Below are 23,562 nucleotides of genomic sequence, written 5' to 3'. Positions count from 1 at the left end.
AAAATTCCTTGTGTTCAAATATTTGAAGCTGCCTCAGACGTAGGGAAAAACGGAGGACCTCGTGAGCTGGAGGTCTTGTTGTGCAGTGCGAGTAGTTTGGTGGAGATGCGGCCGCGTTCTAGAACACATCATCATCGTAAATCATGGTGGGTCTTTCTGCTTTCTCTGGTCGTCTCGCACATTTTCGGTTTTAGCGGACGGTGGTCAAGTCTAAACATAAAAATAAATAAAAAGCCGGGCTGACAGCGGCTTGCGCAGGACCCGCTTCAATTCGTACTGTTTTCCTTCCATTATTTGAGTGTTGCACAAAAATTCGCGTCGGATTGGTGGAGAATGTCGGTTGCAGTCAAGAGATGTTATTCTGAAATTCGCAAGGATGCGCTGGAGAGGCGCAGCAAAAGGATTTCATAAAAATTGCGCAATTTAAAATGTCACAACATAAATTCTGTTTGCGTTTCTGTGTGCAAGCATGCAACCCAGCTAACGCTAGGCGAAGGGCAATAAGTATTAAATTTTGTTAGAAGGACCTCTCGCAACCCGGAGTCTGCGAAATGTCCTTTGACGCAGGCCAAACAACAGGGCGGAGTGGTCTTGGCGCTGACTGGCTGTCGAGCGAGTGAATGTAATGGCAGCCCAGGAAACAAAAGAAAACAAAGTGCTCACACACCCACAGAACCTCAAACGAATGGCGAAGCTTCCTTTTGCGAACGAATCGAGGGATCCTCGTGCGAGAGGTGGATGCGCTTAGGGGACCTGCCTCCAGCTCACTTCCAACTCGTCAGTGGCATCATCGTAGGTCCTTCTTTGTTTTCGCTGCGATTTCTATTGCTCCTGTTGGTCAGACATGGTGTTTTACTCTCAATGTTGTCGTTATCGTAAGTTTTCGTTTGTCTTCTGTCTTATTATACCCGTATCTATTATAGCTTAAGGGAATACCAGGGCCGTTGAAGATTGTTTAAGGGTTAAAGGAATACGTTTTGGATTCTTATGAGTAAATTGTAGATCAGGATCCGAAGATCTCGGCCACAATTATTTTCTTTGTTGCCATATTTTTTATTTTGTTTTATCTTGCTTTTCTAAGATGCCAAGCTAGGAGATTTTCTATTTTAAGTGCATTACGATTTTTGAATATTCTGTATATTTTAGCTGATTTAATTTTTACAGTGCAAAAAATTGCTCGTCAGTATCATAAATCAGAGGACAGTGTTGGTGAGTGTCCCTCCTAAAAGAGAGTGGTGGGTGCAGGTTTTTGAGTGTGCAGAAGACCTGAAGCAACGGAGCAACGCCCATTGTGCAACACTTTCGTTTTTTGCAGCTGCCTCTCAGGTCTCTGTTTTCCGAGGTCCTTTCTTTTTCCCCACTCGCCATTTGTCGCTCTGTTTGTTTTTCATTTTTTGGGTGATTGTGAGAGTGCAGCTTCCTCAAAAAGTGTGTGTCTGTGAAAAGCAATCCCAATCCTTTCTGTATGCGAATGTCCTGCTATTCTAGCGTCAACTTCACATTCAAAGTCGGAGTTGTCCCTCTGTTGCCCATAACTATTTTTGCTTCTGGTTGGACATAATCGCGTCTGCATTATTGGTTGATGTTTGTTGCCTGTACTTTGCATGGAGCGAAGCATAAAACCCACCAGGATCTATGCCACGCCTTTAGCAACTCAGACTCCGAATCCTTTGGGCTTGCTCCACGTTTATCGTCTGTGTTTTTCAAGGTGTGTTGGAGACATAAATATTTTGTTTGTTCATCCTTCCCCGGTGCTCTGGCACTTTTCTTTTCTCTCATTCAGTCCCCTCCCTGTTGTTATCCTTTTTGCAGATTATGTGTGTTTTGTTGCCTGACAGGGATCAGCATAAAATGTAGCAAGCTGAGCTTTTTTTTTAAGTCCCTGGTAATTGTAGGGTGTAAATGGTATACTGGGATTCATATTTCAAAATACAAAATTTGTTATATACATAGATACAATAACGTTAGCATCAGAAATTGAGGGTAAAGTTTCGTTGCACTGCTCTATAAAATTCTATTATGAAGAAGGATTTAATAATATTACATTGATTTCTGTTAGATTTTCCTGCTCAGAGTAAGACGACTTAGAGTACATACATACTTAAGATCGGTCCGGACTTCTGGCAAAACCACAGCCGTACGAAAAAAAAGTATAAACACACTTTATAAGAACATTTTACTTACTGGTCATTTTTTCAGTCCAGCAATCAAAACATGACTTTATACCCCAATTTCATCCCCTTTAACTCTTTGCTGTTGTCTGAAAGGTGTTTGGTATACGTTTAGGTATGGAAATTGTACTGGAACACTTGGGTACGACGTGTATGTCCGGTAAAAACGGGTTAAGTGTTCTGGCGAATTTGTAATTAGAAATTGTCGCTTGGCGCATTTCCCTCTGTTTGCTTGTTTTGTGCCGCAGTTTGTTTGCTTGTAGGTTTAGAATTTTCGCTTACAGCAGGCATTTAATATTTCATATAACTTGATTTGTTTTTATTTCCAAGTATGTTCGTTATTGTTTACAATTTGTCCGAAATCTACATATTATGGAGAGGTAATATGTTAAATCATAAATGACATTTTAAGGTAAAAGAAATAATAAATATAAACTATCCCCCCTGCTAAGTATCTTTTCTCAGATAGTCAAAGGGCTTGATTATAGAGTTGTTCTGACTTTATTATATGACCGTCGGTACAAGAACGCTTTGGTCACGCCCACGCCAGCCCCTCTTTGGAAGTAAATAAAAAATTCAGTCAGCAAATTCATCGGAACACCGAAAACTGCACAAGCAACGTAACTATAGTTACGAAGTTCATTTCCGCCGCGCTCTCATTAGTTAAGTAACGGGTATCTGATAGTCAAGGTGCTCGACTAAGCGTCCTATCTTGCCGATATAATTTTTCATGTTTTTACTGCATTTAAAGTCACACGTGCGCTTTTGATTTCGATAGTCGTAGTCGTTGCATCTTGGCTGCACATCATAAGCCTAGCTGACATGACCAGGATCTGTTAGTAATGGGCGTGGTTAGGTTGGTTCAAGAGCTTGCTCCGGTGCTCTTCCCAACACTCCATGTAATGTATTGCGCAACCCACCGTGCGGGTCTGCATCTTGCCCTCTGCTCCTAGGAGTGTGACTGCATCTTGAGGCGTCGTCCTTGCGGCGACATCGTCATCATCCCCAGCATCATCGTCATCATCTGGGCGCAGACACCCTGAAGGGGGCTCTGATCTATGGACTCTGGCAGTGGAAACCTATCCGGGTTCGACTTGCTGGCTGGCTGTCGTTCTCTTCCGCTCTTCCAGCACTACTCTCCGGGCGAATTTTCTTCTGGGAAAGAGGTCCTACAGCTTGCAATTTATGTGCATCCCACATGGAGCCCGCAAGCCGGGCTGTTGGGGCTGTTTCTCAGTGTCGCGTCTCTGAATTTTTCTAGTTCCAATTTTTTGCCCTCCTTTTTGTTTTGTTCCTGTATTTATGGATTTTCATTGGCGCAGCAGCTCGTTGCGAGCCAGGGGGAGGGGGAGCGCCGTGTCAAAACGCAAATGATTTATTGAACTGACAGCCAGCAGTGAATTTTGTCGAGTCAAGTCGCAGGACAACGATGCTGCGTCGTCGTTGAGGAAAAGGACGAGCCAACCTTCGAGCACCCTTCTGCGCCTTTTTCACAATCCTAACATTTCGCATTACATTGGAAAGAAGGCGTTGGTATATAACAAAATGATATTATATGGTTTGTATGCTTATAGCAAGACAACATTTGAACTTTTTATACCCCTTACTCGTAAATAAAAGGGTATACTAGAATCGTTAAAAAGTATGTAACAGGTTTCCGACCATATAAAGTATACATATATATTCTTGATCAGGAGCAACAGTCGAGTCGAACTGGTCATGACCGTCTGTCCGACTGTCCGTTTGAACGTTTGATATGCACGAAAAATTATGAAATTTCGCGATCTTGCTTTCACTAGCTAAGTAACGGGTATCTGATAGTCGGGAAACTCGACTACAGTGTTCTCTCTTGTTAATTTTTATATTGGCCAAAAAACGAAACACTTAACAACGCTCTGAAATGCTAGAATACAACATTATGTAAGTGGAGAACTCCGAGTGAAATCATAAAGTCACATTTCGCCTAATTATTTGATTTTAGTAATGACGGAAATTATCAAATCGAATCGGTCCGTGTCGTTTTCGAAACATTTTTCGGTGTAATATTCCCCTCTGCATCCTCTGTTGAATGTTCTAGTTTTGCCACCATTTCTTGTTTCGATGTTGTACCCGTTTCGCTTTTTGCTGCATGAGGGTGGAGTTTTCGCTCAACTCAACTGAAAACCGAACTGAACTCAACTGAGGCGCTGGCGCAAGAAATGGCACCGATGTGAAATGAAGTTTTGATTTAGTTCAAAATTTTTATCAAAAGAAACGCGTTTCTGCTGCTGCTGCTGTGGCTTTTCTCCTGCTCCTGCTACTGCTACTGCTCCTGTTTCTCTTCTGGGTTTCCCTTGCAGTTTTTCTAATAAATCACAGCATGGGTTGTCTCCTGATATGGGCGGACCTTTTGGGCGTAATGGTATTTTGATTTATGTCTTAACCAAGCATAATGCAAAAGTTCTCAAGCCCAACTACCACGCATCCGTGAAGACCACCTATAAAATAAAATAAAGTAAGCTGATGTAAACGTTTTCAACATGCTTATTGCCCGACTGCTTTTAAGTAATACGAATGACAGTTCTTCATCAACAGATATTAAAATGAGCTTACTTTGAAGTACACATTGTATCAAAAACGAGAAGGACGCTGTGCAAATTTGATTTTCGGTTGACTGACTTACATGACGGTGCCATGCATGTTGAACCATAATTTTACTATAACTTTTAAAATAAAATTCAGATTTAGAGGCAATTTAAGTCGCATATACATGCATGTATGTATAGATATTTGTACATATATGGGCAGAAAATTATTAAATCATAAAATTATTAAATAAATTGAAAGTACGCTGTGCTGGGATTGCTATTCTGAATGCTATATCTGCTCGACGGGCATATGGACAGGCACAGACCTACATACTTGTAGGTACGTGAAAGTATGTGTTGTGATACTAAACTAATGCTAATAAATTAAGATGCGATGGCCCACTATGAGTTACCACTCAGCTGAAATGATTAAAACCATCTCTCTCTCTATATATTTTTTTCTGGACCTAAATTGTCAAAGCCAGCTTCGGCTTTTAAACTTTCAGTATTCGACCACCGTATATCCTGTAAACATCGCTTGGCATATCATCATCACCATTCTCATCATAATTACAAGATGGAAATAACTGAAACACACCTTCTACGTCGCCCTCTGACGCAAAAATGACGAGGTTCTCAGTTTCTCATAGACATACATACTTATACGTAATGCAGACAGCTTTCAGGAACGCCCACCCACCACCAGATCCAGGAATGGAATCAGATCCACGCGACGAATGCCAGTGCCATCGTCATGGCGGTGAGGATGAGGAAGCCGAAACCAGAAGCCAGAAGCCCGGCAAAGACTAATGAGACTGCCACAGGACGCAGGACAAGCGCCTGCAGTGCAAAAGTTTAGCAAAAGTGTCAGAAAATGTGAATGCGATTGTGGGGGTGGTGGGTGGTGGTTGGCGTAGGGTGGAGCGGGTAATGTGCCGAGGTAAACGGCAGCAAACGAGATGAATGATATCCAGACGAATGATGCATGAGTCGCTTTGGGGGCGGGTGGCGTTGGGTGGGTGGCATGCCGGTTGGAAATCCGAAGCTTCATTCGCCAGGGTTTATGTGCTCCCTAGCGGAGGGGCGGGTGCGGGTGGTGGGAGGATGGCGGGGTGCGGGTTGCGGGTTACGGAAGACGCTGCCTTGTAAACCAGACGCAGGCGTGGACGCAGCAGCGAATGAGAATGCGAATGCACACAAACATACACGATTATATACACTCAGCTGGTAAGAGGAAACATATCCAGCTCGAATCTTGTCTGCAATAAATCAAATTTTATTACACTTTTCTTTATGCATGCCACAGGATATATGGCAAGCGTATGGCTCACTGATGGGCACACAGAGACCCAGGGCACAGCGAACTGAGATTTTCGCCAGCTCATTTAGTGGTGCTTTTGCTCCGGTGGGTAGACTTGGGGTTGGGCCGAATTATCACACGGATTGACATCGTGGCAACGCGTAGCAAGGGGTTTAAGCCATTTGGGTCACGAATGATCGAATTAAAGTGCAGACAAGATAAATGCAGTTTTAAATAGAATTGTTTAAACTAAATTAAACAATTACGACCTCAAAATTATATATAAGGCCTGACATCTCTTACGTCACCTTTAGATCCAGTCGTCATCTTTTTAAGACGATAATATCCAAACTATCCAGTTTTTAATCACAAAAGGCGTTAGTTTTTCAGTTTATCAAAAAAAAAAAACTTTTTAACGATTGTATTTCTAATGAATGTTTAAGCTTGAAAAATGGAGAGGATCGCAATAGTCGAGGGCCGCAAGTATCAGATAGCCATTTGAAGGATGTGCTGCTCAAACAGCAAGTTGACTTCATTGGAGATTGTATTCAAGTTCCGCGTAACATCACAACAGTATATGTATGTAGTATTTTTATTCAAAAAGTTGTTGCCCTTATTGCTTTATTGCGCTTTATGCATATGAATAATTCAGTGGTGCATTGTCATCATAAAACCCCTCTATAAATTACATACGTAAACATAAAAACATTTAATCACTTATTATGCATATGTTAGCACATCATATAATTTTTAAGGCTAACCATTAAAAATATAAGCAACCCTCAAGTCGCTCTATCTCGATAAGACTTAATTTTAAAACTACAGTAAAGTGTATCTAACTAGTCACCTATTTCATTATCCTATCTATCATTATCCACTATTAACCATTATTAATATTTTCCCACATTTGCTTCAACTGTGTTTCTAAAATTTTGGGTACATAAATTATGCCCATAAGTAAATCTACTTGTCTATCGCCTTAGGACTTAGGAATTAACTTTGGCCACTCACCTTGGCGTTCCCGCGCCTGCCTCTTAATACGCCACCCACTTTAGCCGCCCACTTAGACATAGCGACAGTTTCAATGTCGGCAGTTTTGTTGGCTTATCAAAGAGCAAAAAAGTAAACCGTTATGCATGACACTTTTCAGAATTTATGTGTTTGTATCTCATTAAGCGGAGCAGAAGCAACGGGTGGAGCAGTGCCTGGAGGTGGGAGGTCAACCCTAAGGTGTCCTGTGCGTAACTTTTGAAGGCAAGTAAAACTGCTTGGAGGGGAGGCCCTTCGAGAAGAACGTACAATCAATGAAGCCAAACTGAAAACTGAGGAGGGCCAGGAAAGTTGTGTGAAACATTTTACAAAAATTATCTCTTAGCACAAATGAGGCATCCAGCACATGTCCCCCCCACCCGTCCAATCACTGAAGACATATCACATAGGTGTACACAGTTCACTTTACAAATTTAATTTAATTTAATTTATTTTAATTTAATTTAATTCAATTCAATAATTTAATTTAATTTAACTCAATTTAATTTAATTTAACTTAATTTAATTTAATTTAATTTAATTTAATTTAATTTAATTTAATTTAATATATTTTATTTTAATTTAATTTAACTTAATTTAATTCAATTAATTTTAATTTAATTTAATTTGACTTATTTTAATTTAATTCTTTAATATTTTTTTATTACATCAATATTATTGAGTAAAAATAAATCCTTCGGCAATTAAAATTTCCGATGTGATTTTTGTCATCATCAGTGATGGCCGAAAAGGATGGCAATATAGGATAGTGGAAGGAGAGGGTTATGAACTTCGGTATGAAGTTGGTATCGGGATCTGGATGTCGTTGTCTCAATCCTTTGTTGCCCATAAATTAGCGAATCGCGTTCACATTTCCCACATGTTCTTGTTCCTGCGAAGTCACTTCCCTTTCCACCAATTTACCACACCGCCGAGTTAGGACGACCGTGTAGGCCATAATTCAGGTTTAATTAACTTGGTGTGTTTATTATCACATATTAGTTTACAATGTGAAATGTCTCGTTTTCGGGTGTCGTCGTGCCACAATTAAATGCAACTTAAGCTGACCCAATAATTTTGATTGGCAAGCCAAAACTTCGGCAGAGAACAAAGCGTGATATTGATAAAATTATTTGCTGTGATATTGAACTGGAATATTTATAGCTTCACAAAAGTGACTGTAGGAATATAAGAACATGTGCCTATCAATACAATTTAAAAAATGGTCGACCTCATGAGCTCTTTAATCTGGTTCTTACTGGTTAATTTTGACAAATTTTTTTTGTTGTATGACGATGTTTTACTTTAAAGACCTTCTATGGGTTGCATTCGGTGTACCGACATTAATTAATGTATGCTGCATCTAGAAATACCTGTAAGAAATAATTATAGCTACAAATAAAGATTGAACATTTCGAGATTACAGCAGAATGGATAAGATTATTTCGGTCGAAAACACCTTAGCCACAAATATACCTTTGTTGTTTGGATACAAACATGCGTTAATCTACTTACAAAACATAATGCTTACAAAAAAACTAGTATTTGATAGTCGCGACACTTGAATGCCACCATTACCATTCTGATTTTCTAGGCATCAATGATATGGCAAACAAATCGCAGTCCATTTCTTTATGGCGGGCGGTCTGAAAAGAATGTTACCCACAAGCCCACAAAAAACATTTTAAACTGGAGAGTCAAACGTACAACTTTTTATTGAACTCCTTATTTGCTCGTCCTACTTGGTAAGTTACCAGTGAGCTGCATATCGTGCACTGATTTAAAATCAGGAAATTAGATCGTAGGAAAAAATGCATATTAATTCTATTCTGAATTCTGCCTTTATTGCGTTTGTATAATTAAAGTGAGTAATCCGTTGGAGCGGGGGGAAGGTGTTGCAGGAAATACAATGGGTGTGTTGTGGTTCGTGGGAGGGGGAAGCGGGCGGATTTGTTTAAAAATAATATCACAAAAACTGAAATACAATTCGTATACATAGTTAGTAACTATTATTCACCATATATCATAGATATAAATTATCCCGACGAAAGAGGCGGTAAAAGTGATTGTTTGGACAATATGAAATGATTCACATTCTGCATAGATTGCCCTTTTCTTAGGTTTAACTCTTAGGTTATATATTCAAAGTTCATAGTAATTGTTGAGACTCGAACTGCTAATATACATTGGTTTTATATAGTTTAATATGTGTATGAATATATCATTTTAAAATTGTTTCCGTATACATGCGTTGCTGTGGCTTTATATTGATGTAGATATCGGTAATCTTTAGACTTATGGAAGGAAAATGCCATTGGCTAGTATTTACATTTATTCAATGCATTTCATCGTTTGGGCTACATGTGCTTCGCTAAGAGTTGCACGCGACCATTAATTGGTTCTATCATTAAGGTTATTGTTTAAGTGTAAGGATTTACGTATACTGCGTTGCGTTTGTTTTGTTATTGCTTAGAATAACCAATTTAGCTGGTTAGGTTTCTTTCTAGATTTAAACAGTTTTGATTTTTGGCACTCTTTTCCTTTTCATTCATGTGACAAGGAGTTGCGGATAAATAAATAAGTAATGGCTGGCTTGTTCCCTGAGTGCACTCAAATCTGAATTCAAATGCACTCGAAAACGAACCACATTTTTCCCACTCAGTAGGAGTACTCACTCTCTTGCTCTCTACACACCCACTGTGCTATGCCTGTCTCTCTCGCCACCATCCAATTCCACTTTGACGAACTCGTGTTGTCGCCTTTCGTCACTCCGCCACTATGGCCGTCCCTGTCCGACTCGCTTTGATGGACAGCCGTTCGTCAAAGTGGTGGTAATTGAATTTCCAGCTTGCTAGTCCTCTCTCGCTCGCGCTTTAGACTGCGACTGTCCGATTGGGAAACCATAAAGAGCAGACCATCATCGCCGTGACGTCACTGACGAAGGGGAACAAACAACAACACGAGAGAGCCTTGTGGTCTGGGGAAATTTCCTGCTAAATTCAGCAAAAGTAGGGGAAATCTTGTTGGGTGTACAGCGGCAAAGAGAGAGACAGTGAGAACTTTGAAATTTGGAGAGAGAGCGGACGAAAGAGCGAGAGCTGTGCAGATCAGAATAATGATCACAAATCAATGCAGTTGTTTAGAAATTTGCAAACGGATTGCTAAAGTTTGTTTAACAGGCATCGACGAAAGTATCCTCGTTTTTTTTTTAATTTAAACCATCAACTAGGATGGTTATTCAGTTTAAAGTATGTTGGGCTTTTGATTGAATGATTTCATACGACCGTTAAACAGTCGGCTTCGTAAAATGAACAATTTAAATGTAGCCTCAGTCCAAAGGATAAATTCTGAATATTAAATACAGCTTACGTGTCTGCAATCTGTGACCCAATTTGTTAATTCGCTTTAAGTCGTCCCTAAGCACTTTTGCTAATAGATTCTTCTACTGTTTTCATGGATGACATCTCTTCTCTACAAGTTCTCCGTTCTTCAGCAGTTTAGGCGTTTTTAGAGGATAGCTGTTTGGCCAGCTCCGTGTATTTGAGGAACTTTGACTGCGGACTCTCGTCATAGGGGCTAATGGTTGGCGAGGGAGGGGGCTGCTGAGATCCTGTCGCCGGACTCCTGGAAGCTGATCTCCTTGGGGAGGCCAATGGCATCGACCTGGGGCTCTGAACGGCGGGGGACTTGAGCCTGGGCGAGTCCTCGCCTGCGTCTTTCACAAAGTGCACCTTGGAGAGATGGTGGCGGTAGGCGCCCTTCGATGCAAAAGGGGTATCACAGTAGGAGCACTTAATGATGGACGAATCGCCGGCGGAGCCACCATTACTGGCACTCAGAACTGCCTCGTTGCAGGCCCAGCTGAAGGCCACCAGGTCGTTACCGTTCGCTGAGGGAAGTGTTGCTGATGCTGTGGAGGATCCGGCGGAGGACGCGCTGCGCAGGCCAGTGCTTGGGGGATCCGTGGTCTCGCACAGTTTCTGCAGCGCAGCTAGAGGATGGGCCTTTGGCTTCTGGGCGGAGACGCTACTGCAGCTGTTGTTGTTGTTAAAGCAATGCCCTGGAAGAATGATTAGTTCAGTTTTCATTATTCATTATTATTTATTTTATTTCATTTGTATAGAAATATAATTGTTAATATATAATTAATAACTAATAATATTGGCATGCGTAGATTACAAGGTTGTGAGCCAATCGATTTTCTGGCAATTGACTAATACCTCGTCACTAGTTAAGCCTTACGCTTTAAAACAATTTTTTTATATTGAGTTTTTTCTCTTACCCGAGTTGTTATTGCCGCTGTTCTCCACTCCACTGAGCTGATCGAACATGGAGTTCAACGCCAGTAGACTGCCATTATCTGGTGGAGATCTTTCGGTCTGCGGCGCAGGTGATTTGCTTACAGACCGAGGACTCTCCCGACATGCTTCCATGCTGAACTCCTTTTTCACTTGGATCTGCTGCCGAGGACTGCAGCCCTCCCGATCGCAACCCACCAAGGGTTCCGCCTCTAGTGGTTCAGCTTTGATGGTTGGCGGTGGGGGAGGAGGCGGAGCAGGAGTATCTGGACTTTTGTGGGGGGTGGCCTGCTGTCTGTCTGGGGTGTAGGATGATTCCACCCTACTGGCTGAGCTCGATTCGCTGGCACTGCGGTCTCTCGAGGCGAAGGAGGATCGGAGCAGGTGCATCGCCTGGGCATCCATAAGGGGCTTGGTGTAGTCACTGCTGTCCTCAATTCCCAAACGCTTTAGGATGCTGGCTCCAAGCGGAGTTCCAGCTTCGGAATAGCCTCCATGTGTCATGGTTCTGCTGGTTCTCGATTCGAAGCTCTTCTCTATAAGTTGCTCCAGGGCATTAAGGACTGATGGTGGCTTTTCAGCGCCAAGTCCTAGACTGGGACTTGGCAGGCGATCTACTCCCGCGTTAGATCGACGGGGAGGGATTGGAATACTCTCGCCCAGGCACTTTCGTATGTGCTCGACAAACAACGCAGTTTCAATCTTACTGCCACATTTTTCACAGGTAATTTTGGTGGCAGCAGCAAAGTCCCTCAAGGGCTTTAGCGCTGAGTCCAGACTTGAATTCGAGCCGGAACGCTCGAGCTCAAGAAGCTTCCTAACCGGCAGGGATTTCTTGCGTTTCTCGTTGCGATTTTGCCTTCCTCTTTTCGGATTGCCAGTGCCGGCAGCTGGAGGAGATGCTGACGGAGCCGGTGACTCCTTGTAGTGCGATTTTTGGGCCATATGGGTGCTTAACTCCTTTAGGCTACCGAAGGCCTGATCACAAACTTTACACGTGAGCACGGCACTCACTGATGGAGCTGTGCAACTCGGCGAAGAGGGAGCAGCGGTGGACGTAGACGGAACTCCAGTGTTGGTCGGCCTCTCCCGTTCATCGCCCGACTTCCAGGAAATGATCTGCTCCTGCGAGATGATATTCGTGTAGTGCTGCGTCTCCTGCATGTGGCTGGTCATCTCGGCCAGAGACCGGAAGCTTTGTCCACACCACATGCACTTAAGTATCTGGCGGGTCTGCTCCGCACCCTTTCCGAGCCAAACATCCTGACCCCTCACCAATTTCCTGGGAAGGGGCATAGTTTCCTTAATTAGCATATTTAACTCTGATTTCGAGGAGTTTGAAGAGCTGGAGGTGGAGCTACTGCTGCTGGAACAGGCCGAGTTGGAGGCTGAAGTGGCCAACCTTGTGGGAGGAGGAGCAGACGGAGTGCCGACTCCTCCGGTTGGCAACGGCGAGGGTATCTGCACACCGCAATGCTGAGTCTCCTTCATGTGGGCAGTTAAGTTAGCCAGAGTTGAAAAGCTCTGCTTGCACCACACACACTTAAACACATCCTTTGCAGTATCAGCACCTTTGTTCAGCCAATGAGACTGCCACGCGCTGTGCCGGCCACCGGAGTTGGAACTAGCTCCCGCAGGCACTCCTGCTCCTACAGATGATGTGGCGCCTAAGCTTCGGGCAGCTGTTGGGGATGTTTCCAATCGGCTCATCTCAGTCATCTTCTCCAACGCTTTGCTGGCTTCACTGGGTGCTAACTTAGAATATCCCAGTCCGCCCGTCTTTGCCGCTACAGCTGCCAAGTATGGGTTGATGGGGGGCATCCAGCTGCCAGGTGGAAGAGGTGACTTGTAATCTGCGGATATACTTCTTGGAATCTTCCTGGCAGGCGGAGAAACCGATTCTTGCCTTTTCCCTGTGCTTACAGATAGATCTAAAGGACCATTATCGCACTGGACATCATGATCGGGCTCCTGCTCCTGCTCCTGTTCCTGGTCCTGTTCCTGATCTTCTTCCTGATCGTCGTCTCCGTGGCTCTTAGGCCGCTTTCTGCTAAAATCGAGGGCCGGCGACTCCACCTCCCCCTCCACCACTGCCTGCTGCGTTGCATGTTGGACCAGTGAAGCTGCTGCCGCCAATGGATTTGTTAGCAGAAGGTGATTTTGTTGGGCAGCGGCTAGGTAAGCGGCCATGGCGGCGGATTGGGGCGGTAGCAGAGCAACTGCAGCTGCAGGAGGAAGGGTCGCCGTCAGGGGAAGTCCCACCGAGTTTGGGGAGATGGTTGCTTCAGTAGGCGTGAGAGTGGGCGTTGCAGCTGGGGTCAGACGGTCGTTCGCCGAACAATGCGACTCATTCGATGGACATCGGACATCGGCCATTCCAGCACCCGCTCCAGCTGAGGTGTTGGAATCGCGAGACTGACATCGCGGACTAGTTAACTCACTAAAATGAAAATTCGAAGGTGATGGAAGTTAGAATTGAGTCACAATTACATGCGAAAAAAAGGTATATATATATATTCTATTTAAAATTTCGTACTTTAAGCTCTTTAAATATCGGACATTAAAACAGCAACAGTGCTTCTGTCAATTTGGTATCACTAGGAAAGCAAGCATTCCATTGTGGAGCAGAATAATTATATTGTAATGACTAATTGATTATTTGTTCATACGAAGAGCCACATTAATCGCGCTGAGAAAATAAAAATTTTAATACCTAGGAAAGATCTTTTCTAAGCGGCATTTTTTCGTTTATCAACGCAAACCGTGCCAAATGGAGTAAACTTCACACTAATCAATCGGCACAGCAAGAAGTTGCATTCACAACAAACTTTTCAGCAGGGTGAACAAACTCGATTCAAAATGCCGCCTGCGTTGTTTTAGTTATATCTTTTATTTATGCCCAATTAACTTTATGCAGCTTTCGACTAAATAATCGAAATAAAGCACTGCATCTCCAAAGGGAACTGCCCAACCTCCTCGGGAAACCCCGTATCGAATCGCTATTGGCGTGGAACAGCAAATCGGAGGAAGCGCTCACCTTGCACTCAGCGCCTGGCGATAGATTTCCAGCATGACGGCCTCGTGCAGCATCATTTTGTAGAAAACTGGGTATCCGGGCTCGCTCTCCAAAGGTTTGATTACTGGACTGCCTGGCGATACTTCCGACTTTCGTCCGCCTGCTCATCGATGGTGGCGGATTCGTTTCACTGCGGCCAAGTGCGTACGGAGCTCTGATTTTATTTTCGTTCACTGAATAAATTCCTCGGCGAGCATACGTGTGTTTGTGTGACAGTTTCGTGTTGAACTTCTATCAAAAACACACACGTCATATAAATCAAATGTCACAATGGTTCGTGTGTCGAAGAGGGGCGGGCGAGGACTGGGAAGCGGAGGACCACGACGATTCGATGACGAACGGGTGTATGTGAGCGTGCGTTTGTGGGTTGCAGACGTATTTTATTGCTGTTGCGGTCAAACTGCCGCCAATTTCACTTCCTTTAGCTTCCTCTTCTCACTTTGCACACACAACAGCTGTGCGTATGCCGTGGGTGCTCGTCAGGGCTATTAATTTGGTGATTTATTGATGGCTTTCCACGATAATTTCGTTTATTTATTCGCCTACACTTGGATTTTCGAGGTCTGTTAATTCCGTGAACACTATTTTCTGCACTCGCAATTTAGTCGTAGGTCGAGCGATGTACCGTTACTGCTGCACCACCCACCGTTCAAAGGCGACATGATTTCGAACTTGCCGCTGAGAAAGCCGTTAGATGAGTCTCCAGCTCGGCCGAGGTCGAAACTAAAACATTCGACTGAAATATCTTTTTGACAATCGGAACGTTGAGAGCTGACAGTGGGCAGCGAGAGCGACAGCAGAAGAGAGAACAACTGAGTTGAGCGAGAGAAAGAGATAGTTTCCCCATTAAAATGATATATGAAAGAGAGGATATGAGATGAGGCGAGAGCACCGTTCGCTCTCAAGCTCTAACCGACGCATGCGCACCTTTGTCGAGCACCTTTGTTTTGATTTATAGCGGCGGCTCTCGCTTACGCTTACCTCTCCTGCACTGAGAGCAGAGGGATTGCAGAGAGAGCGAGTGAGAGACAGTGGTGTGTGACAGGTGTTTGTGTGTGGGGAGGGGCCGGTCTGACCCGTGTGTGAGCGCTAGGTCCCCCCGCATTTGTGCATGTATTGCAGCTGGTCAAATGCTGACTGCTCTGCCGGCGTTGACGTCGCTGCCGCTTAAATCAAGGTTATTTATTGAAATTGAAAATGAAGCAATGCGTCAGAGAGAAAGAGAGAAAGAGAGAGAGGAGGTTTGTTAAAGTTAAAGAGTTTTCATTTGCAGCACTTGAATCGCGTTCATTTTTGCGCAGTTTTTTCCTACAACGGTTTGCTTGCCTCTGCCTTTGTATGGCCATCTACTGCTGGCATAATCACTTGTGGAACAATTGTTGCATGCACATCGCTAAAGGATACTTGGAAGCTCAGGGGAGGTTTGAGGTCTCTGAAATCATCTTGTGGTCTGCACCTTTGTCCCGCCTTTTAAGGTGCACCCGCTTTTCATACACTGTTATTATTTTCCAATACTTGTGCGCAGACGGCCATTACGCATCTTTATTAGTTTTGCGGTTCGTCTTCGGCGTTTCACACTCTTTAAAGGTAGGAGCGAGAAAGAAAGGCATATCCGCTTACAGAATTTATTTATATATATTTAAAATTCTTATTTCATTGGTGTTAGAATATTAATTATTTAAAACTAAAGCAAGAGAGAATGCTATAGTCGAGTTCCCCAACTATCAGATACCCATTACTCAGCCAATGGAAAAGCGAGATTCAATAATTCTACTGGGGAATAAAATAAGAAAAAACTTAAAAATTGTTCAAAAGTGTGGGCGGTAAAGTTATGGTTTGTTTGGTATACCTATAGATATTGGCAAGACAAACAATAAAACGAAGAAAAATCAAGCTATTTTTTAAAAGTGTGATCGTGACAGGTTCCCACGGTTTGTGGGCATGGCAACGTAGGTCAAACTTGCCCTGCGTCTGTCTCTAGAATCTGTATGCTTAATCTCAACCTTCTAGCTTTTATACTTCCTAAGATCTTTGGGCGGTCAGATGGACAGACAGAGCCAACAAACCGCCCAAAACTGCAACGCCCACTTTCGTCCGCACTATTGGGTATCTATGAGTCGGCGTTCTCTCTGGCTAATTTTTTAGATAATTATTAATAAATGGTAACATACAGAAATTACTTTACTTTAAATAACCGCATGACGGTCAGGGACTTATAAAAGCATACATAATTTATGGACCACGAGACAATTTTATTTTCAACAAAAATTATTAACGAAAATGAAGTTATACATTGGGCCTACTATTTTTGAATTATTATTAAATATATATATCAAATATAATATACACATAAATAGCGTAAAAAAGCTAAAAACAAATGTTTTTATACTTTAGTAAGATTTCTTATTGTTCGGGTTTCTAGCCATGAATTAAAAACTCCTTAAATTGAGAAAAAAACTTTGTATTTTTAGAAACCTGTAACTTAGAAATATGTACGTCGTGTAAATATCGTGTACATCGATTTTATAATTGTTTTGACGTTAGTTTTGGAAAATATGGTTTTTATGAGTGAGTCGAAATTGAGATGTCCTTTCGTTCGCACTCCTGTCTATTCATCTGTCTGTACGGATATATGTTTCGTTTCTTTATTTTTCGTTACTACTCCACTCCGAAGCCTACATACCTTAAAAGGCTGTCACTCCCAAATGCCCATTTTTAAAATTTTTCGATTTTATTATTTTCATATATTTCTCTAACGAACCAAATGTAAGTTCCAACTTAGAACTGAGTGTGCGATTAAAAGGTATCCCGAACCAATTACCATGGTCACCAGCATTAGTGGAAATCCGATGGCGAAAAAGTGCCAGAAAGATATCTTATAGCCATGCTGTAGGGCGATCAGCGCAATAATCTCATTGGAAACGGCCCCAAATAAAGACCCATTTCCCCCAAAACAGGCTCCAAAAGTCAACGCCCAAAACATCGGTGGCAGGGGGATGTCATCGTTGCTGGCCATCTCGATGCTGAACTTAAGCATAAATATTGTAACAGCGGCGTTGTCGATAAAGATTGTAAGTAGGGCGGTCGTCCATAGAATTACCATGGTGGTTACCGCAATCTGGTTCTGTGGTTCCAAACTCCTAAGAAATCCAACCGTTCTGTCCCCGAGCCATTCAAAAAATCCCAACTGATCCACGGCCTCAGACAAAACAAAAAGGGCTGCTATGAATAGGAGGATTGTCCACTGGATTATGCCGAGTGTGGCGTTCAGGTCGTTTTTGTCGTCCAGGATAATGAGCAAGAAGGCGGCTAGCAAAGTTACCCAGCCCAAGGAAGCCCCATCTGCTACTTTGGGTATCGAGTGGAGGAGCATGCAGAGGAAGGCGAAGATGAGGGCTATGCAGCACCTAACCAGAAGCGGCTTATCGAGAATCCGACTGCTCGCCTCCAACTCAGCCAATGTTTCTGGATAGCCTTCTACTGGCCTCAACCAGTACTTGCCTGGCAAGCTACCCTTGAGGAGAGCTATGCGATCTAGGGTTTCCTGGCTGGGCGGTTTTTTTCCTCTGGCTCTCTCCTCCATAAGATCCAACTGATTTTGATCCAGGACAAATATACTTTTTCTGTGGGTCACGTAAATTATACCAAAGACCACGAACATCGCGGCCAGCACTCCTGGCATCATGTGTATTATAAAGTGGGCAAAGTCAACTCCTTCCGCAACCGCAACCGGACTTGTCGTTACGATCGCATTGGGTGGATTTCCCAAAGGCGTTAATGCACCGCCCATATCTGCGAATATAGCCATTACGACCAGAACGTAGCTGGTTCGCAGGGACATCTCCTCGCACAGACGGATAGTTATTGGGGTTAGTGACAAAGCCATGATATCGCTGTTCAGGAAAGCGGACAAAAAAGCGGTCAGCATGCTCAGAAAAAAAATAAGCGGCCACGGTCGACCCCTGGAAATCCTGTAGGTCCAAACGACCAGGAAATCGAAGACGCCCGTTGTCGCCATAATATCCACAATGGTCATTAGCCCGAAGAGCAACATTAGGGGCTCGAAGTTAACAAATGATACTATCGCACGCATGCTGGGCCGGTGCTCCAGGATAGCGAGAATCGCGACAGCTGTGGTAGCTATAATGAGTGCAGCAAAGGTGTGATCGATTACGTCAAAAATGATCAGCATATAGAGTCCAAGGATCAAGAGCCCTGCACAAACGAGGCACATATCAGTGACCATCGGATTTGTGTCTATAACAACGTGCAGGGATATCGGAGAATTCCGTTTACTCTCCAGCGAGATAACTGCTTGACTATCTGCCCCTCCCGTTCTTTTGACCATGAAGTTTCTCGACACTTTCGCGTATGCCGTATCATCATTGCTTATGCCAATGTTCCACACCTCGGTCCGGCGGTAAGTCACATTTAAATCTGAGCTCCGCCATTCCAAGCGCAAGTCCACGCCGTCAGCTCCATTACTCTGTACTGGTCCATGTAGTGTGACTTTGAGAGCGTTGTTGGGCGGCTCGACTTTCGTCATGGCAGTTTTATTGGGCATCACGGTGATCATAGTGCTGCGTGTCGATTGCTCGGCTGCGAAAACAAACACTATGAATGCACAGCCCAACCACAAAAGCAACAGGATGCACATCTTGACAATATGAATAATTTTCACATGGCGGCCAGAAGACTGTTGTCCGTCATTTTGCCGTCGGATATCTGATCTGGTTTGGCGTACGTTAGGCCACGCCTGGAAACGGCTGCCGCCCAAGCGCTGCGAGTTTATAACCAAAAGATTACTTAAAATTTTCATTTGAATTATAAGTAGAACACGACTGAGTTCTGGAGAATACTCGTATGATATATGTGATCTTTTTTTTTAGCAAGTGCGGTGGGTTATAAATATTGCTCAGAATTGCCGCCGATCGAGCCGTACAATTTACAACAGTGCTCCTCGGTCGGCTGGGCGGGTCCGAGTGAACTCCATATTGCGGACTCCAAACAAGTGATCCGAAATGACTTCTCAAATAAATATGCTTTAAAACCAAGCACACCACTGGCCTTATTGCCAACAGACGAAATATAATCTGAAAATTAACGTATTGTGTCCGGAGAACACCAAGATCTTTACTTTCTGATTGATATTCTGTCCAAAGAGCACCCACTTAAAGTGTATGACGCGTGTGTTTGTTTGGTTGACACGACCATATTTGAAAGCTGTCTAGATCGGATCGCAAGATCGGATTGCAAGTCCGAATGGCACGAAATGTCCTGCAGGCATAATTCAACATTGTCTGCGTACGCAAGTATACGCAAATGTGTTATTACTTAGGGAGCGTCGTTAATAAAAAAGGAGCCGCCGTGCTCCCTTGTGCGACACCGAATAGGACTCGGAAAATTGAAAATTTTATAATCTAAAATAACGAAGGTGGATTTTTATACGTTAATGGCATCCATCTAATTCGGAGTACGTTGAGTATCAAATTAAAAACGAAATTATAAATTGTCGAAAACTGGAGTATATCACTTACACTTCGAAGGTAAGCAATAAAAAGAAAAAATGGTTGAATGTTGTACCTATATATACCTAAGGATAATAACTTTTTTACAATAAATAAGTTTTGAAGTATGCTAGCTACACCCGCGGCCCTTATCAATATAATAGTTACATATAATTAAAAGCAGTGAAGTATAATTAACAGGAGTAAATCGTTCTTTAACTTTATCCTTCTTTTTGTGACACAATGTTAAAAAAAAAAATTGGAGTATTGGAATAAGATTAGTTAAAAAGAAAGTAGAAATTGGATTAGCAGTCTCAGACACAATTAACGCCATTTCAGATGTAACTCACAACCAGTTTTCTTTTATTTTCACTGAACATGGCATTCTCAGTTCATTCAAAAGCCATATCCTGCCTTCATTCGAATGGCCGGCCGTCAATCAGGTTTGTGCAATGCAACCTGTGGAAGCTGCCAATTCCCTGCCGCAAATGTCATGTATCGCGCCTCTTTTCTATTGCAGCAATGGTTTTTGCATTGTTTTTGTTGTTTAGGCAGTGGTTAACGTCACAAAACGAATTGACACACGATTTTTTATCTCACTGTGCACACCCACACACATCGTGCCCAACTGTCAAAAAATACAGATTGAAAAAATCTCGACACATTTTTCTCGGTGACGGATGCGGCCAGACGACAATCAGAAAGGCAGCTGCGTTTTCAGAATGACATTATAATGCAGGCACTCGTCCTTTCCTAAGCAAAATGAAAGCACGTTTTTAAAATCATAAAAATAAAAAATATACGCTTTATAAAGTCGACACAGGTACATCCATTCATTTAACAGCCGGATTCATTTTGTGTTAATTGAAAAATCGAAAAAATCAAGTGCTTTGAATGGCAGGTACCTGAAAACTCTGCCCACCTTTCAGGTGGATTCAAAAGTTGAATGGAATTTAAATAGGTAATTATGGTTTTAACAAATGTTTATGAGATTTGTGTTCAAAGGACATGTGCGAGTGTTTGGTACATTTTTGCTATATTTTGCACAGCCGCAGGCACTTTTTGTATGCTTTCCAGTGATTCGAATCAATTAACATTGATGTTACTTTGAACTGTAAAAAACTTATTTTTTTATTTCAAGTAGTCCGCATATTTTTACTGCTTGGGTTGTTACAGAATGTATACTGTTTTTTGATTTTGGGTGCTAGTCTTTAAAAACGCTTTAAAACCTTACATTTTCAGAAAGTTTTAACTGTCTACATTACTTAAATAGAGCTCTAGAAGGAATCGATATGCTTGTTGTGTTTCAGCCAGGTCATCTTCATAAAATTCTTTTATTTAAAATTTAGATGTACATCATTAAGTGTGTATGTGAAAGTGCTTTTGCGAAATTTCGTTGATTTTAATTTCACACTCTTAAACTTATTTCGATCCAATACTAAACACAAGATTTTGAAAAGCCTAACGAGTAAGTTGCAAGATACAAAGTTATAGCATGAATGCGAAATCATGAATCCTATAGGATGAGCCATTTCTATCTAGCCAATATTTCCCTCACAACTGTCATCGAGCAAGACAAAGTCGCAGATAAAAATATCATTCATTCAACATTCGAAAACAAATAGACCCGACGCGAGCAACAACAGAAAGACAAATACTCAAAAAACCAAAGTCTGGCTTTGAAATTCATTGAAGTGATGCAGATACATACATACATACAAATATGAAATGACACTTCCCCGTACGTTGCCCGTTTTAATTTCCTCTGTAGCTGAAAAACTTACAGTACGAGGACTGTGAATAAATAAATAAATGCAATAAAACTAAAATAACGCGTATAATTACTCAAGGACTTAAGGCTATAAACATAGCGAGCATCATAAACGGAATATTGGGTGTATGGCCGATAGCGACACAATTGCCACTGTTGAAAACAATGGAGGGCACACTCGAAGGGGGAGTAAGTTTATTTTCGCACTGCTGCCTTAGAATGTTTTGAAATTCAAATGGGGGCGTGGATGCGGAGGGCGGTGTGGACCAGGACCATAACGAGCCCAAAACACTAAACTCCGATGCTGAATGAATGAGTGTCAAGTGTGATATATCACCGCAAAAACAAGACCATAAGCATGAGTGATAAACGCTGTTGAGCTTGGTTAGCGTACTGCAACGCACACCCAAGCCCCATTCCCACACACACACTGTCACAAACAGTACGTCAGCGCACACATACATACGTCCGCATGCAGTCATAGACATGTCAACATGTTGATGATGGTAACTAACTAGAGCAAGAGCCACCACGAGACTGCTGGCCAGGAGTTGGAGGGCTGACGGAGACGGGACTAGGATTCGGTTTGGGATTGGGATTGGGATGGGGTAGGCACTGAAACTGGCGCTCCAGGCCCAAGTTGGGTCTAGGCGCGATAAAGCGATGAGGACAACAGCTACTGTCGGCGGGGGAACAAACGTGTGGATCCAAAAACATCCTGCCAGCCGCACACTGAAACCAACATGCCTCGGTGTCAAGTAAATGCACCCTTATAGGTTCCAAGATATCTAAATATCTGCTTTGAACCTATAGTCCAGGCCTAAAATGTTGTTTTCACAATAGATATTCTAGAAGTCAACAATTTCGAGTATAAAAAATATTGATACAAAAATATATCCCGGTATTTTACATGCAACATTGGTAATTATTGTATAATAATAATTTTGCAACATTTTTCGGAACCCAGCACATTGTTGAACTTTTGGCCAGGCCTCAGGACACAGTTACCATCGAATGTTTTGTGCAACATACTGCGGCAATCACATGTGATGAACTGCAAAATGTCACAGGACAATGAGTGGAATGGTGATCGGATCGGGATGTGGGTTCCGGAACAGAGGAACGCGCCGAGGACGCTGTGCGATGATGCTCTTCCCTTTCAGCGTGGTTTGGTTGGCTTGTTTGGTAGCTGTTGTTGGTGCTGCTGCTGGATTTGGTGTGTTACGGCAAAAAGGCACCAAGGCGTTTAAGCCGAAAACAAAAACTGCCAACTAGGAATTCATTGGCCAAAAACAATGCAATTAATTTCACTTACCCGTCACCGTTATGCTGCCGGTCCGTCCGTGAGTGATGATGATGCTGCTGTTATGTCGTCTGTCCACAGTGGAGTGTTGCTGTCGCGCTCCTTGCTGTTCCTGTTGCTGTTCTGGTCGCTGTTCGTGCTGCTGCCTCACTGGACCATCCAAATCCAGTCCAGACTTTATACACTCGCCCAAGCTCGTCGCAGTGCGAGGCGGAAGTGTCAACGAGGCGAGGGTTTTCACCGAGGGTGATGAATTTCATAGTTGTTGATTTTATGATTGCCGTTTCTACTTGTTTTAAATGGTTCGCAGTTTTTGTTGCTGTGGCCCAGTGATGCCAAGGTTCATTATTCATATTTACAATTATTATTATTTATTATCATCGGTATTAGTATTTCAATTAGTGTTTCATTGGAAAGTAAAAGAAACCTTGGTGTTTATGAGTTTGGAGTTTATGATTATTCAAGACTGCAAGACTTACTAGAATCCTATCATAACAAAAATTTGGATCTGCTGGACTTTTACTTGTATCGATGTTTATA

At 42.7% G+C, this 23,562-nt stretch overlaps 2 protein-coding genes and 2 long non-coding RNA genes across 7 annotated transcripts, besides 5 other annotated features; all 4 read right to left on the bottom strand.

Annotated features, from left to right (window-relative positions):
* Nucleotides 1-694: 694 nt before the first annotated feature.
* Nucleotides 695-1,868, bottom strand: lncRNA:CR45335 (long non-coding RNA:CR45335). Its single transcript, NR_124436.1, has one exon. It is a non-coding gene; the product is annotated as a long non-coding RNA:CR45335 (long non-coding RNA).
* Nucleotides 1,869-2,820: 952 nt separating this feature from the next.
* Nucleotides 2,821-2,885: a mobile genetic element.
* A 1,040-nt stretch (nucleotides 2,886-3,925) lies between these two features.
* Nucleotides 3,926-4,027: a mobile genetic element.
* Nucleotides 4,028-8,758: 4,731 nt separating this feature from the next.
* Nucleotides 8,759-15,285, bottom strand: tio (tiptop). 2 transcript variants are annotated; one of them, NM_001273750.1, is made up of 3 exons: nucleotides 14,403-15,285; nucleotides 11,350-13,805; nucleotides 8,759-11,127 (listed from the first exon to the last, which is right to left on the bottom strand). In NM_001273750.1, exons 1-3 carry the CDS (start codon nucleotides 14,456-14,458, stop codon nucleotides 10,565-10,567), a joined length of 3,075 nt encoding a protein of 1,024 aa, NP_001260679.1. In that variant the 5' UTR covers nucleotides 14,459-15,285; the 3' UTR covers nucleotides 8,759-10,564. The 2 variants fall into 2 exon arrangements, with proteins under 2 accessions (NP_001260679.1, NP_524733.2); NM_079994.4 differs by having other exon boundaries at nucleotides 14,403-15,171.
* On the bottom strand, nucleotides 14,239-15,285 carry lncRNA:CR33987 (long non-coding RNA:CR33987). 2 transcript variants are annotated; one of them, NR_073821.1, is made up of 1 exon: nucleotides 14,239-15,285. It is a non-coding gene; the product is annotated as a long non-coding RNA:CR33987 (long non-coding RNA). The 2 variants fall into 2 exon arrangements; NR_002696.1 differs by having other exon boundaries at nucleotides 14,239-15,177.
* An 847-nt stretch (nucleotides 15,286-16,132) lies between these two features.
* Nucleotides 16,133-16,497: a mobile genetic element.
* A 661-nt stretch (nucleotides 16,498-17,158) lies between these two features.
* CG31693 (uncharacterized protein) lies at nucleotides 17,159-19,303 on the bottom strand. 2 transcript variants are annotated; one of them, NM_001038844.2, is made up of 2 exons: nucleotides 19,097-19,303; nucleotides 17,168-19,040 (listed from the first exon to the last, which is right to left on the bottom strand). In NM_001038844.2, the coding sequence occupies exon 2, from the start codon at nucleotides 19,015-19,017 to the stop codon at nucleotides 17,194-17,196; it is 1,824 nt and encodes a 607-aa protein (NP_001033933.1). In that variant the 5' UTR covers nucleotides 19,018-19,040; nucleotides 19,097-19,303; the 3' UTR covers nucleotides 17,168-17,193. The 2 variants fall into 2 exon arrangements, with proteins under 2 accessions (NP_724369.2, NP_001033933.1); NM_165402.3 differs by having other exon boundaries at nucleotides 17,159-19,303.
* A 63-nt stretch (nucleotides 19,304-19,366) lies between these two features.
* Nucleotides 19,367-19,416: a mobile genetic element.
* Nucleotides 19,417-19,846: a mobile genetic element.
* Nucleotides 19,847-23,562: the final 3,716 nt, after the last annotated feature.

Source organism: Drosophila melanogaster, chromosome 2L (assembly GCF_000001215.4).
Source record: "Drosophila melanogaster chromosome 2L".
Lineage (NCBI taxonomy): Eukaryota > Metazoa > Arthropoda > Insecta > Diptera > Drosophilidae > Drosophila > Drosophila melanogaster.
Note: the sequence above shows the minus strand (reverse complement) of the source record. Positions and strands in the feature narration are given on the sequence as shown.

What these genes read in the sequence shown, in the direction of transcription:
- tio (NM_001273750.1), bottom strand. Translation starts at nt 14,458, where the DNA reads ATGATGCTGCACGAGGCCGTCATGCTGGAAATCTATCGCCAGGCGCTG. An exon ending in CGCCAGGCGCTGAGTGCAAG is followed by an intron (nt 13,806 to 14,402) that starts GTGAGCGCTTCC and finishes TTTTCATTTTAG; the next exon opens with TGAGTTAACTAGTCCGCGAT. An exon ending in CAGCGGCAATAACAACTCGG is followed by an intron (nt 11,128 to 11,349) that starts GTAAGAGAAAAA and finishes TCATTCTTCCAG; the next exon opens with GGCATTGCTTTAACAACAAC.
- CG31693 (NM_165402.3), bottom strand. Translation starts at nt 19,260, where the DNA reads ATGAAAATTTTAAGTAATCTTTTGGTTATAAACTCGCAGCGCTTGGGC.